The following is a 19,810-nucleotide window of genomic DNA, read 5'->3' as shown; positions in this document are numbered from 1 at the left end:
GTTTCCTCCCCAAAGCTTTATGGGCCTGAGGAGGAGGCCTTCCTATAATGACAAGTAGTGAGTGTAGAACACCGCCCTCCAGTGGCCATCAGGAATGTAGCAGGAGCCACTAGCCCACTGAAGCTCCAAGCTATATTGAAAGTAGACCCTGTGCCCTCCTCACATTTTACCTTAGGAATTAATTCCCTCTACCTCCTCCAGTGGCACCTGAACATCTTTAACAGCCACCTGGAAAACAATAACCACACTAATTTGGACTTTGGTTTTTAACCCATACTTAAATAGCTAGCATTAGAGTAGCTGCTTTCTGGTGTCAACTTCATGTATAGCAGTCCTTTGATGAGAAAGATCTGTTTGTTGGAGAGGTAATTGTTTCTTTGAGGAACACTGTTGAAAGAATCTTTGTTTTTAATGCCTTCTACCTTTGTCAGATCCATGTGGTTGTTAGGGAATATTGAGAGTCCCTCTGGGTTTTTGGCTTGTTTTTGATTTTAAGGTTTTATGTTGCCTTGTTTGTTTGAGTTTTGTGTTTTGCCCCTGCATGGACCCTCCCTTCCTCTGCCTGGCTGTTGTGCAGATGCTCTGGCAATGCATGCTGCATGCTCAGTGAGTCCAGACAGAAACATGTGACCTGCAAGGACAGCTTTAGGCGTTTATAGCTGGAGGTAGCACACTGTTCTCGGCTCCTATAAAGCACCAGTCGCTCTCACTGTGGACGGTCTTGGGTGACGGCTGTGCAGACATGATAGTAAACCACTCTGAAGAATTCACTACACCAGTTTGCAGCAACACACCAAGGTTTACTTTTGTGGCAATTGATAGAAGGATTGAGTCTTCTTCACGTGCAACTCCATAATTCTTCTAGTACACTTTGCCAAGTAGAATGTCACTTTCCTTTTGAACTGAGTTCTTAAAATTAGTCTAAATTTATTCCCCAAATGTACCAAGTTATACATACTTGCCTGCAAGTTTATTTTTTTTAATCCATGAATCTTAATTTTCTATGATATCTCTTTGTAATACTTTTATGTACCTGGATTTGTTTTAAGATAAAGGATTACTGCAGCCTTTTATGTAAGGGAAAATGGAATATTTATTATTGCTTAGTTTGATGTGGTTTGTAAATCAGAGAAGTTATTATAACCTAAATCACACTTGGTTTCTCTTGCTGCTCCTTTCATCCAATATGTTTTATCAGAATGGATAGACAATTGGAGACAGATTTTTCATTTTCACCAACTTTTCTGACTTTTGACTTAATTGCCACAGAGTTACTTTTTTTGCAAGATCTGACACACTCTTATTTTCCCTGTGAAATCAAGAAATGTCATCCTAAGAGTTTCTTTACATTAGGATATATATTTTCTACTTCAAAACAGCCCATGGCTCTTGCTCACTTCTGTATTCCGAGAAGGTAGATAGATTGGTGGATTCTGTGGTTCTTCTACAAGCTTTAACTCGTTCCCAGCAAGTTCAAGGTTAAAGTAGACGGCAAGGAGACTTCTCTTGAGCAGTAGCCATTATGGAAGCCAGCGATCGGTGGGAGAGATTTTCCTGTAACCGAGCACAGCTCTGGGGTTTCTGCCCCTAGCCTAGCACAGCCTCCCCTCACTCATCTTACCAGAAAGGCAGTGCTTGCGGTCAGCCTCTCACTGAAGCAAGCGAGGACATGAAAAGCACTATTGAGGAGATCTGGCTCCCAAGACCATGCTTGGCATAGGAGACTCAGAACCGCACCACCCCTGCTGGTTACTACTAGCGCATCTGCCTAGAGAGTGAATCTCAACACTTCTCACGCAGTGGGCCATGCCGTACTGGAAGAAATCCTTGTGATTTTAGGATTCTAGTTCCATCACTTGTCATGCAGTATCTTCAGATACTGCTCTGTTAACCCAAGTACTCACTCGCTTCAAACTGCTGTTCAGTGAGTCTGTTAGCTATGACCCATAGTTCCCTTTCCTCCTGTACTTCTCGGTTTCTTTCTGAGCTGCTCTGAAGCTCACCACTGTACACTGTTAGGAATTAAGTCTTAATTACTTGCAAAAGACAAACACAACAACATTTTCCTTTTTCATCCATTGGCTACTACATCTATGAAAAATATGAAAGAATGTCTTCTTAGTTGGGATAGCCACCCTGCAGGTGATGGCTTTCTGTTATTTTGTAAAAGCTTTAAAGGCCAAATTCCAATTTAAAAAAAAAAAAAAGTTCCGTAACTATAGAGTATTTCTTACTTAGATTACTGTGGGGTTTATTTTCAAAGTTGCTCTCATGAGTGCTGTTCTGTCAGTGTGCCCTTGTTTGTGTGAGCTTGGTTTAATAGCATTCTCTTCTTCACCTTGCTTTTTGGATGAACAGCTAGTGACTAGGTTTATATCTGTGTGTCATGCCAGAGTTCCTTCCTGTTCTCTGTGGCTGGGCCCTAGGTTGGCCTGGCTAGTCAGCCTCTGTTTGATTCATCCGAGCCCTTCTGATCTCAGGGGATGCTATGTGTATCTGCATGTGTGCTTGTACAATCTTCTTGACCTTTCCTCATCAGAAATTTCAAGAAATAGATATGATTTCTCCAAAGGAAAATATTCTTTTCAATCTCTCTTGTAAAGTAAAGGCCATCTCTTAAAGAACTACTGAATAAAATTTTTAATTTACTTTTATTTGACCCAGGCGGATGGTGCTACAAGTGATGACCTTGATTTGCATGATGATCGTCTGTCCTACCTGTCAGCCCCAGGTAGTGAGTACTCAATGTATAGCACGGACAGTAGACACACTTCTGACTATGAAGACACAGATACAGAAGGCGGGGCCTACACTGATCAAGAACTAGATGAAACTCTTAATGATGAGGTGGGGACTCCACCGGAGTCTGCCATTACACGGTCCTCTGAGCCTGTAAGAGAGGATTCCTCTGGAATGCATCATGAAAACCAAACATATCCTCCTTACTCACCACAAGCGCAGCCACAAGCTATTCATAGAATAGACTCCCCTGGACTTAAGACAGCCTCTCAACAGGTAAGCAGCAAGCATTCGGCGCTTAGAGGTAGAGGTGCATTATGAAGTCTGAGCGTGTGGTGATAAGTTAAAGAATATACCTTTTCTTCCTCAGATTACAACTTATCTTCAATTTCAGATTGAGAGTACTAAGGGCTTTATTCTGAGTTTTCTGCATTCATCTTACACAGCATTATAATGAAATTTTTAACAGAAATGTGGCCTATGAGGTCTTAGTTAACATTGTTAATCAGCACACCTAATGTCTACCGATCACTATTAAGTTGAGCAGGAGGTTAGTAAGAGACACAAACATATCTAAAATATTTTAAACACTTCACAGAAAGCAGAAGCCTCATCTCCAGTCCCTTACCTTTCGCCTGAAACAAACCCAGCATCATCAGCCTCTGCAGTTAATCATAATGTAAATTTAACTAATGTTATGGGGGAGCCCACCCCAGCTCCTTCCACCTCGCACGCACCACAAGCTGATTGTTTAGGAGCACCGAGTACTGAGGCAGCTCACAGAATGCTCAGAGATGAAGGACCATCAGTGCCGTCGCATGTAGAGCCAGCAAAGGTACCTGTGCTGCAGTGCTGCTGACTGCTGCTCGCCATCTACCTGGCACATGATCACTGCTTCGCCCTTTGAGTTTCCCCTCTGCTTTTTTTTAACTGGGCTCATACACTCGAGTGCTTTCCACAGACAAATCATTTCAGTTTTGTAGTCTGCATGGCTTCCAATGGTATATTGATTATTTGTGTGACCAATCCTTTTAAAACTTGTGCTTCGATAATTTTTATTACTTTTAATTTTGATTTTAGTATCTTTTAGACTCCTTTAATATATAGTTGAGATTCATCATAACATTTTTATGTTTATATAAATTATAGTGTCCATAAATTTTCTTCATGATTTTTATCTTCAATGTCAAAATCAAATAGAAGCAGTCATTCTGTGAATTAATTTTCTGCTAAGTATAAACTAAAGCATAAGCCTGCCTACCTGTAGTTTAAATTGTGAGCTTTCTCTTGAACTAGCTCTCTCCACTAATCTTCTGTGTCCCCATTAGAAGTGGTAGAATATAGCATTTCACATTTAAAATTCTCACTTGATATTTGTCACTGCCTAATAAAGTAGAATAGAATCAAAAACAAGCCTCTGCCCTCAAATTTATTTACTTTTTAAATGCAGGTGTATAGGAAGGAGCCATACCCTGAAGAAATGATGAGACAAAACCATATTCTAAAACAACCAGCTCTTGGTCACCCAGGGCAGAGGCCAGATAAAGAGCCAACTCTAGCCTATGAACCCCAGCTTCCATATGTGGAAAAACAAGCCAGCAGAGACCTTGAGCAGCCCACATACAGGTATGAGTCCTCAAGTTACACAGACCACTTTCCCCGGAACTATGAGCATCGCCTACGGTTTGAAGATCGAATCCCTCCCTACGAAGACCAGTGGTCATACTACGATGACAAACAGCCCTACCAACCTCGGCCTTTTGATAATCAGCATCCTCGAGACCTAGACTCCAGGCAACATCCTGAAGAGGCTTTAGAACGAAGTTATTTCCAGCGTTTTGAAGAGCCAGCCCCTCTGTCTTATGACAGTAGAACACGCTACGAGCAGCTGCCTCGAACCTCTACTCTCCGACATGAGGAACAGCCAACCACTGGATATGAGGTGCACAACAGGTACAGGCCAGAAGCTGTACAGCCCTATTCTTCAGCAGGTCCTAAGTCATCTGAGCCCAAGCAGTACTTTGACCAGTACTCACGAAGTTATGAGCAAGTACCACCTTCAGGATTTACCTCCAAAACAGGCCATTACGAGCCTCTCCATGGTGCTGCAGTTGTTCCTCCTCTGATACCTTCCTCTCAACATAAGCCAGAAGTTCTGCCCTCAACTACCAAACCACAGCCTCCACCCCCAACCCTAACTGAAGAAGAGGAGGATCCAGCAATGAAACCACAGTCTGTGCTCACCAGAGTCAAAATGTTTGAAAACAAAAGGTCTGCGTCTCTGGAGAACAAGAAAGATGGGAATGACATTGCCAGCTTTAAGGTAAAGGCGGTGGACACATAGTGAGGGTCCCACCTCCTTCCGATGGTGCCTTTCTTGCTGACTGTCTCTTTCTTGTTTTTCCACAGCCTCCAGAAGTAGCATCAAAACCTTCAAGTGCTTCTCTTGCTGGCTCTAAGCCTGTTCCTCAGAGTCAGTTTAGTGAGCATGACAAAACACTGTACAGGTGGGTGTGCGCCATAGCATCCGGCATGAGTCCAGACAGGGAAGTGTGCTTCTTAGAGAGACACTGATTGCTAGTCAGTGAAGGAGAACTGTGAAGAGAAAGAGAGGACCTTACTCTCTAATATAAGCAGCCAGCTTTCCTAATGAAACCCCACTACAGGGGGGAGAGTTTTCATATGCTCCTGTGACATTAGTAAACAAATGTTTGGAAAAGTTGGGTTGTTTTGTTCTTAAAACAAATGGTTGAAACCAACGTTTAAAGCCATATTGTTGTCTCCATTTTAAGTACATTCAGAGCCTGAACTGTTCCTTTGTAGGAGGAAAAACAAACAAAGCTGATTTATATCTGGGTAGTTCTTCATTTAGGGAGGTGTGTAAAGTACTTGCTATTCTCTGTATTGCAGAGCTGCTAAGGTTAGGGGCTTCAGTAAGTAGCACACAGCTACTGAGTAGCAGAGAAGCCAGGCTTCTTTGTAAAATTAACACCTGAAAATTGTTTTACTTGTTCCTCATCACCAGGCTCCCAGAGCCCCAGAAACCTCAAGTGAAGCCACCCGAAGATATTGTTAGATCAAATCATTATGACCCTGAAGAGGATGAAGAGTATTACCGGAAACAGCTCTCTTACTTTGACCGAAGAAGTTTTGAGAGCAAGCCTCCTGGACATATTCCTGCTGGCCACCACTCAGAGCCTGCCAAGCCAGTTCATTCTCAGAGTCAACCAAATTTCTCTAGTTATTCCTCAAAGTAAGTTGTTTGACCTAAGAATCACTTAAGATGAAACAAAAGTTTAACCTGCATAATGTAGAGTTGAAGTTCTAAGGGAACTGGACAGTGCTGCTGCTCATGGTGCTGCTTTCCAGGGTCTGTAGTTTGTGGTTTTTACTCTTAACCCTAACATCAGATACACACAGTTTTGAGGTAAGGAAAGTTGCTAAAAGCAAGAGTTTTAGTGAACAGACCGAGCTTAAGATCCTCAAGTCAAGAAGAATCTTCAGTCTCCCCATATAGGGAGACACACTTAATGATAATCTTTTCCTTACTTTGTTTTTGTCTTCTAAGACATACACCTAGGTAGGTGAGGGGTCATAGGGAATACTCAGGTATTTTTTGGTCTTGGTTTCACAAAAGTGAGAAGAGCTGCCTTTTTCTTTCTTTTCGGAGCATGGGGTATTTGTTGAGTTTTGTAGTCTGGCTTACAGATGATCGAGTGAGATGCAATGGCAGGGTTCTGGGTTCACAGTCTGTTTCCCTGTCTGCTTTTCCCTTTAGTGACTTCTATGCTAGTGCACTTTTATTCTTGTTCCTGGAGGATTAGTGCTTCCTGCTGTTGCTACATAGCTGCTTGGATCCTTACAGAGTTTGGGACTGAGAGTTGGATATGATCCAACACAGGCACCAGTGGGCTCATACTCCACAAAACAAGACCCATAGAAACAAAATCCATAGGTTTCATCAAAAGAATTTGCTTAGAAAATTATGGGAGCTGCCCAAACAAATCCTAAAATGGTCTGGAAAGCAAGGTCCAAGAGGTACTTGGGAGCCTCTAAATTCAGGGAAGGACTACATTCTTTACCTGATAAACTCACAAGACAAGAGGCATTCCATTCCAGCTGAAATCCATTTCTAATGCACCACCCCGCTCAGTTACTTTAAGTAAATGGAACTGTGGCTCAGACATAAGACATGTGAGTTTTGTGCCCAAGATTAAAGGCACATTTTTACTGAGTCTCCACTCTCAGGATTATGTGTCGGTATTCAATAGTACTGAGTAAAATTCTTTTAGATTATATTTTGAAACTTGTAATAATGAAGACCCAATTTAGTTCCTTCGGTTTTCTGAGATTTCATTAGTAAAGATTTAGAACATCTTAGTTTCTTTAAATTTTTGTTTCTATTGAAGAAATGGGTTTTGAGAACTCTAGATGAATACTTGGTACTGCAGTAGATGTAGTAGAGAATTGCATTAAATTATACATTTCCCAGCACAGCGCTAGACAGGTGCCTGGCAGTGTATCTAGATAGAACATTTAAGTTCAGTTTTTGGTAAGGCAAATGGAATATTGTATAGGAATCATTTTATCTTTAAAAATAGTGTGTACAAGTCTTTTGCCCACATGTATGCATGTGCACTATATACGTGCTCAGTGCCCAAGAGACCAGAAGAGAGCATCAGATCCCTTGGAATTACAGTTGAATATAGTTATGAACCATTATGTTCCTGCTGGGAACTGAGTCAGGGTCCTCTGCAAGAGCAGCAAGTGCTTGTGACTGCTGAGCTGTTTCTTTAGCTCCATGTACTCATTTATTTTAAATATATCTCTAAGAAACGAAACAAAATACCTTTGTTTGTTTGGAAAAGGTCACCACTTTGTACCCATGAAGTTCATAGAACAACTTTGGGGAGTTGGTTCCTATGTTCCACTGTGTGAGTTTAGGTATGGGGAGGATGGGAGTATTGACCTCAGGTTGTCAAGCTTCAAAGCAAGTGCCTTACTTGCTGAGCCCTCTTCTTGGGCTCAGAAGTGCTCATTTTTAAGTGTTGTGTTAAACTTGTTAATTCCTGTTAGAAGACGAAGGGATTGAAAGACATACGATATCCTTTTTACATACCTGATAAATAGGATATAGATATAGCCTTAAAAGTATATTCATGCTGGGGCTTGGAAGGTGACTCAGTGGTTAAGAGTACTGGTTGCTGCTCTTCTAGAAGACTTTAATTCCCAATACCCACCTGGCAGCTTACAACTGTCTATAACAACCGTTTCAGGAGACCCAAGCAACATTCTTACACTGACAAAGCACCAATGCACATAAAATAAAATAAAAAATATTTATGCCAGTGAATCAGATAAAAAGTTGTTGGGTTTTTTGTTGTTGTTATTGTTGTTGGTTGGTTTGCTTTTTTTGTTTGTTTGTTTGTTTGTTTGTTTTCGTTTTTGAGATAGCGTCATCTCTCTATATTTCGATGGCTGTCCTGGAACTTACTGTGTAGAAGAGTCTGTCTTCAAATTCACAGATCTGTCTGCCCCCCCCCCCCCCCGAGTGCTAGGATCAAATGCATGATCTGACTTGTAAAGCATTTTTGATTTTATGTTAATTTGATTTTTTTAAGAGTGACAACTGTGATTTGTGTTCTATAACGTTCAGAAGGGGTCTGGACCACTGCTGGACCCAGTGTTTCCTGATTAGTGGAGTTCACTCAGTAGAGGGTCCAGTGCTAGTTTCATCAGTCAACCACCCACCGCTAATTACAGGGGTCTGGTCTGAGTCTCGCTGGTGAGTTTTGCCACTGAGTGAGATAGATAGTGTCTCTCTTGCCATTTTGCTTTCTGAGAACTAAGTGTAGAAGATAGGTTGATGGCAGGTAGTACTTGTTGTTCCTGTGACATTAAGGGAGAGAAGCTGTGAGTGTGTTTAGTGACAGCCTTACACATAAACATCCCCCACCACAAGATTTAGCTCACTACCGGAGGCTTACTAGAAAAGAATGCCATTGATCATGGCCATGTTTGAGAGGTCTACATGTTTTCATTTACCAAGCCATCTTTATTAAGGAATCAGTATACCTGTTATGTCAAGAGACATGTGTCCCTTTTCCTGTCTTATGTCATTTTGCCCAACCCCCCCACCTGTTTTTTTTTTTAAATTGGGCTTTACTTACTCATGATTTTATTGTCTTACTTCATTACTTTTTCCTTTTTTTGTTGTTACGGCAGAGTTTCTCTGTGTAGTCCAGGCTGGCCTCAAACTCACAGATATGCCCGCCTCTGCTGGGATTAAAAACACCACCATCCAGCAACTCTTTGCTTTTCTTTTTGAGTGCTGCTGAGTGTTTAGCCTGAGGTGTGATAGGCAAGTGCCCTACCACTGAGCTGTACCTTGTTCTGGCTCATTTCCTTGCTCACCATTAGCTGCTGTGGTGTAGGTGAGCAGAAGCTGAGGACGCAGATGGCAGAGACAGCTAAGACGTGTGGGGTGGAGGGGAGGGCATAACTAAGTTAATAATGTGTTAATATTACTGCTGATTCTGATGGCTGTGTCAGAGTGAGTAGTATGTTCTTTTATGAAGCAAACTGTTAAGATTGTGGATGTTGGTTAATATTTAAATGACATTTGAGTTCTATTTGCTGTAAATCTTAGTTAGATTGACCGTTTTCTTTCGTTTTTCTATTGCGCTTGCTTTGCCATCACCTAGATTTCTTGGCTCTTACACTAGCTATGACTACTTGAAAAGGAACATCAAGTGGTAAGACTGGCATCGATGTGAGGCTGTTCCATGAGCTGTCCCTCACTGTGTCACCGGTATTATGTGCACTCTCAGATCTTAATGTGTCTTCTAATGCTGAAGTCTAGATACGTGTCAGCAAGGTACCAGCTAATTTTGATGCTGATCATAAAACTGGATTATCTTCGACAAAAATGCTGTATGAAAGTAAAAACACATTTCAAATACATGTTATTGTCTGTGCACATAACGCCGGTGCAGCTTGGCACTCTGCAGTAAGGCTCAGGTGGCAGGGTTGCAATTATGGGTCTATTTAGAGTCCTTTTGTTTAAATTTTATGTGTTACTTATTTATAATTGGCAATTTGAAAAATTAAGGCTACATGGCACAATTTTTACTAGACAAGCCTTGTAAAATAGTGTCTGCTACTCTAGCAATCATTAACCAGAGCAAAAGAGCAAGAGAGCAGGGCAGATTTTAAAGATGCCCTGTTTTTCCAGTACTGCTGGAACACAACCCTGCCCATCCATTGACTTTGTCTAATTTTGCCTGGTAACAGCTCAGTTGAAAAGCTGTACCTGAGATACAGAATTAGAAGTGAGTTTTAAGGAAGGTTTGTGCCAAAATAACATTTCTCAAAATATTTGCAAAACTTCCTTAAATCTACAATTTTTATTAATGTCACAAATATTAAAAGTATACCCAAAATTTCATCTGCCTTTTTAAATAGATATCTTCTGGATGTTTTACTAATATTCTTCAAGTATCTGTGCTGTCTTGACATTTCTTGTGCTGATGAATTTGTTTGTATATTTTGGTAGAGTTGGTACCTATACTCATGAGAGTAAATTGTGAAATTGTGAAATTTCTAGATACTTTTTTTTTTTTTTTTTTTTTTTTTTTTTTTTTTTTTAAGAAACAGCAGAAGTTTTGTGATGGGGTTCATTCTCCAGCATTGAAATTTCTTCTTTTCTTTTTCTTTTAAATAGGGGAAAACCGGAAACTGATGCTGTGGATAGATCATTTAGTGAGAAACGTTATGATCCATCCCAGGCTATGCCTCCTCCTCCTCCATTGCCCTCACAGTACAGCCAACCAGCTCCACCTCTGTCCAGCTCTTCTCTCCACATACATCCCAAGAGCACCCAAGGTGAAGGTAGGAAGTTAAGACATTGATATTTACTGTAATAGAGTAATGGTTATAAAGTTAAATTCTTACAGTTTTGAAACTTAGGTGACTTTAACAATTTTTTTAAAAGGTCCAAAAAAATGTTTGGGCTAGTAACAGTGAAAAGTAGATTTTGTCAAAAATGTATGTTTCTTTCTTGTGGTAGTCCACGTCTTTAATCCTAGTGAGAGAAGGATGAATCTGAGTGTGAGACCACTGCTGTCCATGTAGTAAGTTCTAAGCCAGCCAGGACTACATACTACTTCTCACTGAAAAGAAAGTGAGTGTGTAGTGTGCTATCCTCTGTTTATATAAATGACCATTATATTGGATCAGCCTTGGAGCTAAATGGAGTTTTGTCAAGCTCCCCATCCCCACCCACCAGTATTTTTGTAAATATAGCTTACTTTTATACCAAACTCCACATCTTGAAAGCATGTAATTGGTATGCCTCAGTTTAACCATTTAAGGGCCATGGAGACGGCTTAGCAAGTTAGATGGCTTCCTGGGGCCTGAGGTGAATTCCAGCCTGAAACCTGCATGCTAGAAGGAATGAATGGATTCGCACATTCATATACACCAAAGAAGTATAATATTAAATGTTTGAATGATGCCTTGAAAGACTTATGCTCCATCTTAAAATATGGACATCAGCTATACATTCTTGCACAGAAAGTATTTTTTATCTTCCAATAAAAAGCTCAATGAATGTGGCTTACTCATTTGAATAGCTTGATAGTATTCTACCCTAATATAATGCAGCTTATCTCTTCTTGACATGTGTTAGAACCTATCTATTATGTGGGAGTCAGATTGGAGGGTCGCATTCTAGAAACAGAACAATTATTGTACACATAGCTCACTCATACTTACACATGGATGTGGTTGTACATGCCTTTAGTTTTGGCACTTTTGGGTTATGCAGCAAAATCTTTTTTTTTTTTTTAATTGGTTTTTACTTTATTATTTTTTAAGGATTTGTTTATTTGTTGTATGTGAGTACACTGTTGCTCTCTTCAGACACACCAGAAGAGGGCATCAGATCCCATCACAGATGGTTGTGAGCCACCATGTGGTTGCTGGGAATTGAACTCAAGACCTCTGGAAAAGCAGTCAGTGCTCTTAACCACTGAGCCATCTCTTCATCCCATCTTTTGTTTGTTTTGTTTTGTTGCATTTGGTTTTTCAAGACAGGATTTTTCTGTGTAATTGTCCTGGAACTGATTTTATAGACCACACTGGCCTTGAACTCAAGAGATCCATCTGCCTCTGCTTCCTGAGTGCTGGGATTAAAGGTGCGCACCACCACCACCTGGATAGACAGCAAATTCTATGCACAGTTAAGTGACCTACCCAAGGAAGAAAAACAAATGCTTTAAACCAACAAACATCTTTTGCTGGTTCCCCTCCTTAAGGAAGAAAGATTTGTTTTTTCCCTAAGTAATACTAGCTATAAGATTTTGTTGGTATTGATTTGTTTTAACAGGTGCATTTTATCACAGTTAGAAGCTGTCTCTATTCTTAGTTTGCTGAAAGCATTTTGTTGGACGTTTTTTTCTTGTGAACTTGGAAAGATGGCTTAGTGTTTAACAGCACTTGCTGCTCTTACAGCAGGCTTGGGTTTGGCTCCGAGCACCACATTAGGCAGCCCTTGACTGCCTGTGACTCCCGATGCAGAGGCTCCAACATCATAGTCTGGCCTGCACAGGCACTGGGCACATATGTGCTGCACACACATACATGCGTTTGCACTCATATAGGCAGAGGCAGGCAGATACCTGTTAGTTCAAGGCTAGCCTGATCTATAGAGCAAGTACCAGGAAACCAAGGCTACATAGAAAAACCTGTCACATGGAAGAGGAGTCTTTAAAAATTAAAAATATTTACTTCTAAAATTAACAGGATCCTCTGATTTATCTACCTTATTATCTTAATGTGGTTACATTATTGTGTTTATGAAAATTTTGGATTAATAGTTTCCCAAACTGGCTTTGTCTGATTTTGTTATCAGTATTGTACTAGTTCTGTAAAAGAGAGCATAGCTTTAAAAAAAAAAAAATCTTTTCTTTAATACAAAAGAAAATTGACATTTTCTCACCAATGTTCCTTTTCTGTGATTTCAATGGGGGTTGGTGGTTCTGTTCTCCGCTGCTCCAGCAGAGTGTAGCCATCCTGTTGTTTCACATCGCCAGGGACACCTAAGTTGTCCTGTTTGTCAACTTTGCCCGTTTCCTGGTTGTGATGTGATCTTTAATGACCAGTTTATTTTTGTTTCATGTTTCTCTGATGGCCACGTCAGTACTGCACAGAACGTTAATGCTGATGAGCATTTAACTATTTAGTACACATTTCAACCATCTGCTACCAGTATGTAGCTGCTAGACTTCTTTTTTCAGTACTGATGGGTTTCATACAATCAAATTTGTCATTCTGTTTTTAATTTTCAATAGATAGTGGAACAGAGTTACTCAAGACATCTGTCTTAGGAGGCCAGTGCTTTCGTAGCCTCTTGTTGAATCTGAGGCAACTGGCTACACTCCACCTTGTCTCCCTCAGTATCACACAGGATCCAGGACTTTACTCTTTACTTTAGGACATGTTAATGCCAGTAAAGAAAACAAAGGGCTATTACAATGGTTTCAGGGAGTTGTTTGTTTTTATTTTTTAAAATGTGTATGTTTGTTTTTCAGGCAGCTCAGTATCTGTGGATTTTCAGAACTCATATATGTCTAAACCAGACCCACCCCCTTCTCAAAATAAACCAGCAACTTTCAGACCACCGACCCGGGAAGACCCTCCTCAGACTTTCTATCCCCAGAAAAGTTTCCCAGACAAAGCTCCAGTTAATGGAGCTGAGCAAACTCAGAAAACCATCACTCCGGCGTACAATCGATTCACACCAAAGCCCTACACGAGCTCTGCCCGGCCATTTGAACGCAAATTTGAAAGCCCAAAGTTCAACCATAATCTTCTGCCGAGTGAAACTGTACATAAACCTGAATTGTCTTCAAAACCTCCCACTTCTCCAAAAACTCTTATGAAAGCTCATAGTTCAGCTCAGCCTCCTGAGTTTGACAGTGGAGTTGAAACTTTCTCTGTTCACACAGATAAGCCTAAATATCAAATAAACAACATCAGCACCATGCCTAAAGCTGTTCCTGTGAGGTAAGATATTTACTTGCCTTGTTCAAAGTGTTGCTTGACATGATTTTTTTTAATTGGAAGGTAGAGTGATTCTCCTACCCCCCTGTGTGCTGGGATTAAGCTTTGTAGCTATAGTTTGAAGTAGTTTATATGATAATACTTGAAATGATAAATTAAATTACACCTGTAAGCAGAACTGTTACTATAGTGGATACCATTTTGTAGAACGTCCTCCAGGAGGTTAAAGATGTTCATTTTAAAGCTAATGAGGACATAGCTCAGTAATACAGTCATTATCGCGGTGTCACTGATAACTCAGACTAAGAAACAGAAGCCAGTTTGCCCAGCCAGCATAGCATAGAGGGTGGTGAGCCTGTGGTCATGTGATCTCAGAGCCCATAGCTTTAGTAACCTGTGATGTGACATACAATGGACAGATAAATGTATTCCTCATTTACTATTTATTCAGCTAGGGTGTAAGAAAGAATAGAAATGTAGTGACCTCAAAATGGCTATTGAAGGCAGTAGTAAGATAGTTTAGTCTACCTATGGCCTCTCTCAGACAGTTTTTTCTGTCTACATGTTACTTAGTAATTGATCAAAGCCATGTGACTCAGTTCAGCCTCTTTAGACATTTTCAGGTTGTCCCTGAAGGAGAAGTGCTCACGGGTAGAGCCAAGGACCAGGAAGGGCACCTGAAGTCAGCTTCTCAAGGTGTTTTGTCAGTCTGCCTTCCTGTAGTCGGTCAGTAGCAGGGTTCTTGCCGTGCAAGGCTACATGGTATTAGCACATCAGGTGATGGGCTCTGCTGCCGTTCGGTCTGCTTCAGAAGTCTATCCTTGACCCTACAGTCATGCCAGAGAGAAACTGACTTCCCTTCACATACTTCAAGTTGTTAGGTCTTTTCTATCACATGAAAATGTGGCTTAAAACCTTACTTCACAAAGTCTTCATAGTATAGCTTCCAATTTTGAAGTGTTCATTTATAGCTTCATCCTCTGCCTTTTGTCTTTCTTGGGTCTTTGAGGTATACCATACCAGACCTTCTTACCTTGGAACCTTTGTCGGCATAGGCAGTGGGATTACTGGGATTCAGGATGTACTAAGGAAGGACAGTGTGTGTGTGTGTGTGTGTGTGTGTGTGTGTGTGTGTGTGTACTCGCGCACTGAAATCCCAAAGTCGACTACAATCTTTATTACAAGCTCTTTTCTGTGCTACACTGTGAACCTCAATGACTTTGTGATTTAGAACACCCATTTCGTGGATGTTCACTAAGACCCATGGTAACTGTGAGACCAAAGAGTCATGTTTGATATATTGAAATGACACTGGTAAATAGTAGCCTCATTCTCTACTTTCAGAAAGACAGTTTTGATTTTTCCAGAAAGGGCATGCTCTTAGCCCTATGAGTAAGACCTCTCACTAAAAACTTACCTTAAGTAAAGAACTTCTAAAATTATTTGGAGAAATAAAATTGAATACTTACTATAACAGTATTTATACTGTTTTCACTTGCCATTTTTGACCCTTCAGTCCTTCCGCTGTGGAAGAAGATGAAGATGAGGATGGTCACACTGTAGTGGCTACAGCCCGTGGCATTTTTAACAGCAATGGTGGTGTGTTGAGCTCCATAGAAACTGGTGTTAGTATAATCATCCCACAAGGAGCCATTCCTGAAGGAATTGAGCAAGAAATCTATTTCAAAGTGTGCAGAGACAATAGCATCCTTCCACCTTTAGATAAAGAGAAAGGTAAGTGTGCTTATTGTCTGCTTCACCGAACTAACTCCAGTGTGCCCTGAGTGCACCTGTGCACGGCAGCCAGCCACAGGGGTAAGCTGGAAGCCTCTCTGAATGCTTTAGGCAAAGCTCAGCATTCTCTTTGTGCAACTGAGGGCCTCTCAAATGAGCCTTCTGCAAAGAAGTCATATCACTGGCGTGGGGGCGGGGGGCAGTGGACGCACAGTACTTTACTCTCAGTGTGCGAAAGCAATGATGTCAGATGGCAGGCCTCTGACATGACTGCCAGGCTGTTTTGCCTGACATAATCAATTTGTGAGCCCTTCAATCTCAAGAAGATAGTTGGTATTATCCACTCAGGGAGGCTTTGCCCTTCCTGTCAACTCTTACCTCAGGAGGCAACTATTGACCACTCAGTGAGTGGCATGTCATTAGAAGCTGGGGAAGCATGTTTCTGAACAGTTTAAGAGAACTAAGAATGCCACTATAAGATGCCTTCCTAGATCTATCAGCATGCTGATGAGTTGAGGTGTGATTACTTTTAGAAGTTCTTGATTTCACTAAACATGGTATTGTAACCCACTATCTTGAGGTACTGAGCCTTAAAAACAATAGGACTCATACTGTTGGCCCTGCCAGAATACCTGAGCACATGCATAGCGAACACTTAGAAATGAAAAGCATAGGCTAGCAAGATGGCTCAGTGGGCATAGGTGCCTGATGCCAACCTTGAAGATAGAATTTGATCTCTGAGGCTCATACAATCAAAGGACAGAACTGATTTCTTTCAAGTTGCATTCTGACCTTCACTAGCACAGCATGTGCACATGTACGCACACATACACACACACCAACCCCCCCCAGGGAATATCTATAACATTTGCAAAAAAGTACATTTGAATGTTTTGTGGTACAGACTTATATGGTAGAATTCAATAGCCCCTGGTTATATGGGGTTTTATAATACTAGAAATGTAAAATAAGGACAGAGATGGAGTGTACTGGTTATGTGTTGAAATATTGTTTCAGCCACATTAAGTTATATAAAATATTAAAATGAATGCCACATTTCTTTTTACTCTATTAAACTCTTACAGCTTACAGTTGTGGTGTCCACTCTATTTTTCTAGGCATTGCTATGGAGAGCTACTGTCAGTTGGCTTTAGAAAGCTTGTACCCAGAGGGAGTGTGAGGACTGTATCTAGTAGAAAGATTTCATCTCTCATGCACCTCTCCTTGACTTCAGGTGAAACTCTGCTGAGCCCCCTAGTGATGTGTGGGCCCCATGGCCTCAAGTTCCTGAAGCCCGTGGAGCTGCGCTTGCCACACTGTGCGTCCATGACTCCTGACGGTTGGTCTTTTGCTCTAAAATCATCCGACTCCTCGTCGGGTATGCTGTCTTCTCTGTCTCTGGGTCTTTGGGAACTGTCATTGATTAATGCCTGAGCTCTTGCTGCTTCCCATGCTGTGTGTGAACGGATCTTCCCTCTGTCCCTGTGGCCTTGGAAGCATTACTAGTATTTTAAATTTGTGGTTCATATGCTATAAGTGCATATGGAACCATGGAGACTTTTCTACCTTTTAATAATTGGCAATTTGGCTAAAGATTGGCTGTTCTTGGGGTTTAAAATATTTTATAATCTATCAGATTTTTTTTTCAAGGTGCAAAGTATTTATACTAACCTTGGAGAAAGTTTCCACAGTGATGGTGCCTGGCCAGGGGGTTGGGTTTTTTTTTCAGCCTAAACCTCTAAGTAACTCCTGATATGCACTGTTTTACGTGACTTTTGCTCATTGGCTCCTGATTTCACAGCTTGCATTGCATTTTCATAATTCTCAACTGAGTAACTTAAAAGTCAGTCTGTACTACCAATATTGTTCATACTAATAGGATCCGTAGAAGAACAAAAATGCAAAGTTTTACCCTAAACTGGTATAAATCAGTGAGTATTAGTAAACTTGAGTTTGGTCCAGTATGATGTAAAGATTACGAAGTTTACAATAGGGTCATATTTAAATATTCCTTTGTAAGTAAGCATTGTAGGCTAATGTTAAGTAATGAAGGAAATGTTAAGTACTGAGAGGCTGGGCCTTTGTCACTTCAGTGTTTATGGAGTACCGTTCAGTTGTCCTGAGACACACTTTCTGTGAGCATTGAAGTGTGCCCACCCAGAGAAGGGCTAGATCTTTGTGTGATCCAGTATAACAGTAGACACATTACTACTGCTAACGTACTTGTTCAGTAAGTGTGGTGTCGGTAAGTACTGAATTGCAGCAAAATGCTAGCATGTTGAAAAGAAACCTAAATGACGAGGAGGATGCCTTTGATTTCGAGAGTTGTCTGAATGGTTTTGTCAATGACTCCTTATAAACCATTTGACTCATTACCAAACGTGATGTATATCTTCCAGTCCAGAGTATACAACTGGTATAGTTGATAGTCATCCATTTGTTATAGGGGCTGCCTGTATATCACAAGAGGGCTAGTAGCTTCTCTGGTCCTGATTTGTATGGGTGTCGTCTGTGACAAAAGCTTCTTCATTCACTGTCTCCCAGGCACAGAAGCACTCCTGGCCTAGGGGAAAAACAGTTGGCAGCTTTGAGTCTCAACTCCCTTGGCTACCACAGAGACCGTTTCCCATTGTTCACAGTTCATACCCGTTGCCAGATCTTTGTGAAAGGTGTAAATCTGAAAATACCAAGGGTTTCTTCAAAACTCAACCCCAAGGCCTACCTTAGAGCTCTATAGGCAGAGGGTGTTGGAATCCCACAGAGGCCACACATGACTGTTGCACAGCCAGAAGTGGGGGACTCTGGTGTTGTCTGGCTTGGTTGGTGTGTTCTCACACACGGCTCAAGTGGATTACCATACAGTACTATCTAACATGAAGGTGTTAATAGTTGTGTACCCTGAGGAGCAACTCCAACAGTCTCGGCCATGTGATTGTCCCAGTCTTTATAACCTTTATTCCTATATTTAAAAGGCCAGTGAATTGGATAACAAAAGAGACATCTAAAACAGCTTTCAAATGCTTGTAGCCAGCAAGCCTACTCAAGCACTAAGTTTGGATATAAGTATATTTGAAGAAATAGAAAAAATTCTAATACGTGTGTTTGTATTTGTTCCATAATTACAAAACGTTGTGGGTAGCAGTCTAGACAACCATAAATGACATCAAGATCTTTTTTTTTCATAGGTGACCCTAAAACCTGGCAAAACAAGTGTCTTCCTGGAGATCCAAATTACCTTGTTGGAGCCAACTGTGTTTCTGTCCTGATTGACCACTTTTAATTCTTTGCATATAGGAACTGGACTCAGCAATGTGAACATGGGTTGAACTTACTAAATCTAAATGGAACCACTCTAATGAGTATTATATTTTCTTAGAATTTATACTACAATTAGTAGTGTTACTCATTTGTCGGAACTGATGAAGGTTAGTGAGCATGACCCTGAACCACGGTCAGAAAACATGCTACAGGCTGTATGTCACCGAGTGAAGAACTGTCAGGCATTGGCTAGAGGCTCAAAGATATTTTGCTTTGTAATGATTTTTGTACTTTTTTATGGTCACTGCTTAACTTCACATACTGATTTCCGTTAAAAATACCAGCCAGTAAATGGGGGTGCATTTGAGTTCTGTTCTTTCCAAAGTACACTCAAACTTTATTATGGCCTTGGCCTAGCATACACATTTTATTTTATTATGCATGAGGTAATGTGCACACATTTTTTACAAATGCACCTGGAATATATAACCAGTGTAGTGGATTTAACAGAACTGTACAGCAGGGGATGTATAACTTGGGGAGGGAGGGTCAAATGAAGACAATTACTTATTGTATATGAAAACACATCTTTCTTAGGGAAGGACACCAAAGCATGTGAGCCTGGTTCCATGGCCTCTGGATCTATAAATTAACATATCACCACAGACATCTAACAGCAGGAATGCCTTACCCTCATGGTTTTAATTCTTAGATTATTTCTCTGTGTATTACTAAGTTTTTATGAGTTTTGTGCATATCTAGATACTGTATCATGGAAAAGACTGAGTCATTTGTGGATTTGATGGTTTCAGAAATGTATAAATCACCCAGAAGAAAATAATGGTGTGACTTAAATTTTTTTTTTTTTTTTGGACAAGGGGGAGTGGCTGGTGGTCTTCTGTTCTTTGGGCTATGCATCTGAGATGTTTGATGTTTTCAGGACGCATGTACATAATGCGTGCATACCATTTTTGTTCTTGGTTTGTAAATTAACTTTTATAAACTTTACCTTTTT

General features: G+C 40.7%; 1 protein-coding gene across 7 annotated transcripts in view; it reads left to right on the top strand.

Annotated features, from left to right (window-relative positions):
* TJP1 (tight junction protein 1) overlaps positions 1-19,316 on the top strand; it is a gene marked incomplete at both ends in the record, with an annotated part of 220,554 nt that extends 201,238 nt beyond the window's left edge. Inside the window, 10 exons of one of the 7 annotated variants that reach the window (XM_080914833.1) lie at positions 2,665-3,015; positions 3,338-3,574; positions 4,190-5,062; positions 5,149-5,246; positions 5,765-5,992; positions 10,463-10,623; positions 13,332-13,806; positions 15,320-15,537; positions 16,772-16,915; positions 18,723-19,316. In XM_080914833.1, coding sequence (XP_080770959.1) covers positions 2,665-3,015; positions 3,338-3,574; positions 4,190-5,062; positions 5,149-5,246; positions 5,765-5,992; positions 10,463-10,623; positions 13,332-13,806; positions 15,320-15,537; positions 16,772-16,915; positions 18,723-18,817 — 2,880 coding nt within the window. Of the gene's footprint in view, positions 1-2,664; positions 3,016-3,337; positions 3,575-4,189; positions 5,063-5,148; positions 5,247-5,764; positions 5,993-10,462; positions 10,630-13,331; positions 13,807-15,319; positions 15,538-16,771; positions 16,916-18,722 lie in introns of all 7 variants that reach the window. The other 6 variants (XM_080914835.1, XM_080914834.1, XM_080914832.1 and 3 more) reach the window with 6 other exon arrangements.
* Between the last annotated feature and the right edge of the window lie 494 nt (positions 19,317-19,810).

Source organism: Micromys minutus, assembly GCF_963924665.1.
Source record: "Micromys minutus genome assembly, chromosome: 3".
Classification (NCBI taxonomy): Eukaryota; Metazoa; Chordata; class Mammalia; order Rodentia; family Muridae; genus Micromys; species Micromys minutus.
Note: the sequence above shows the minus strand (reverse complement) of the source record. Positions and strands in the feature narration are given on the sequence as shown.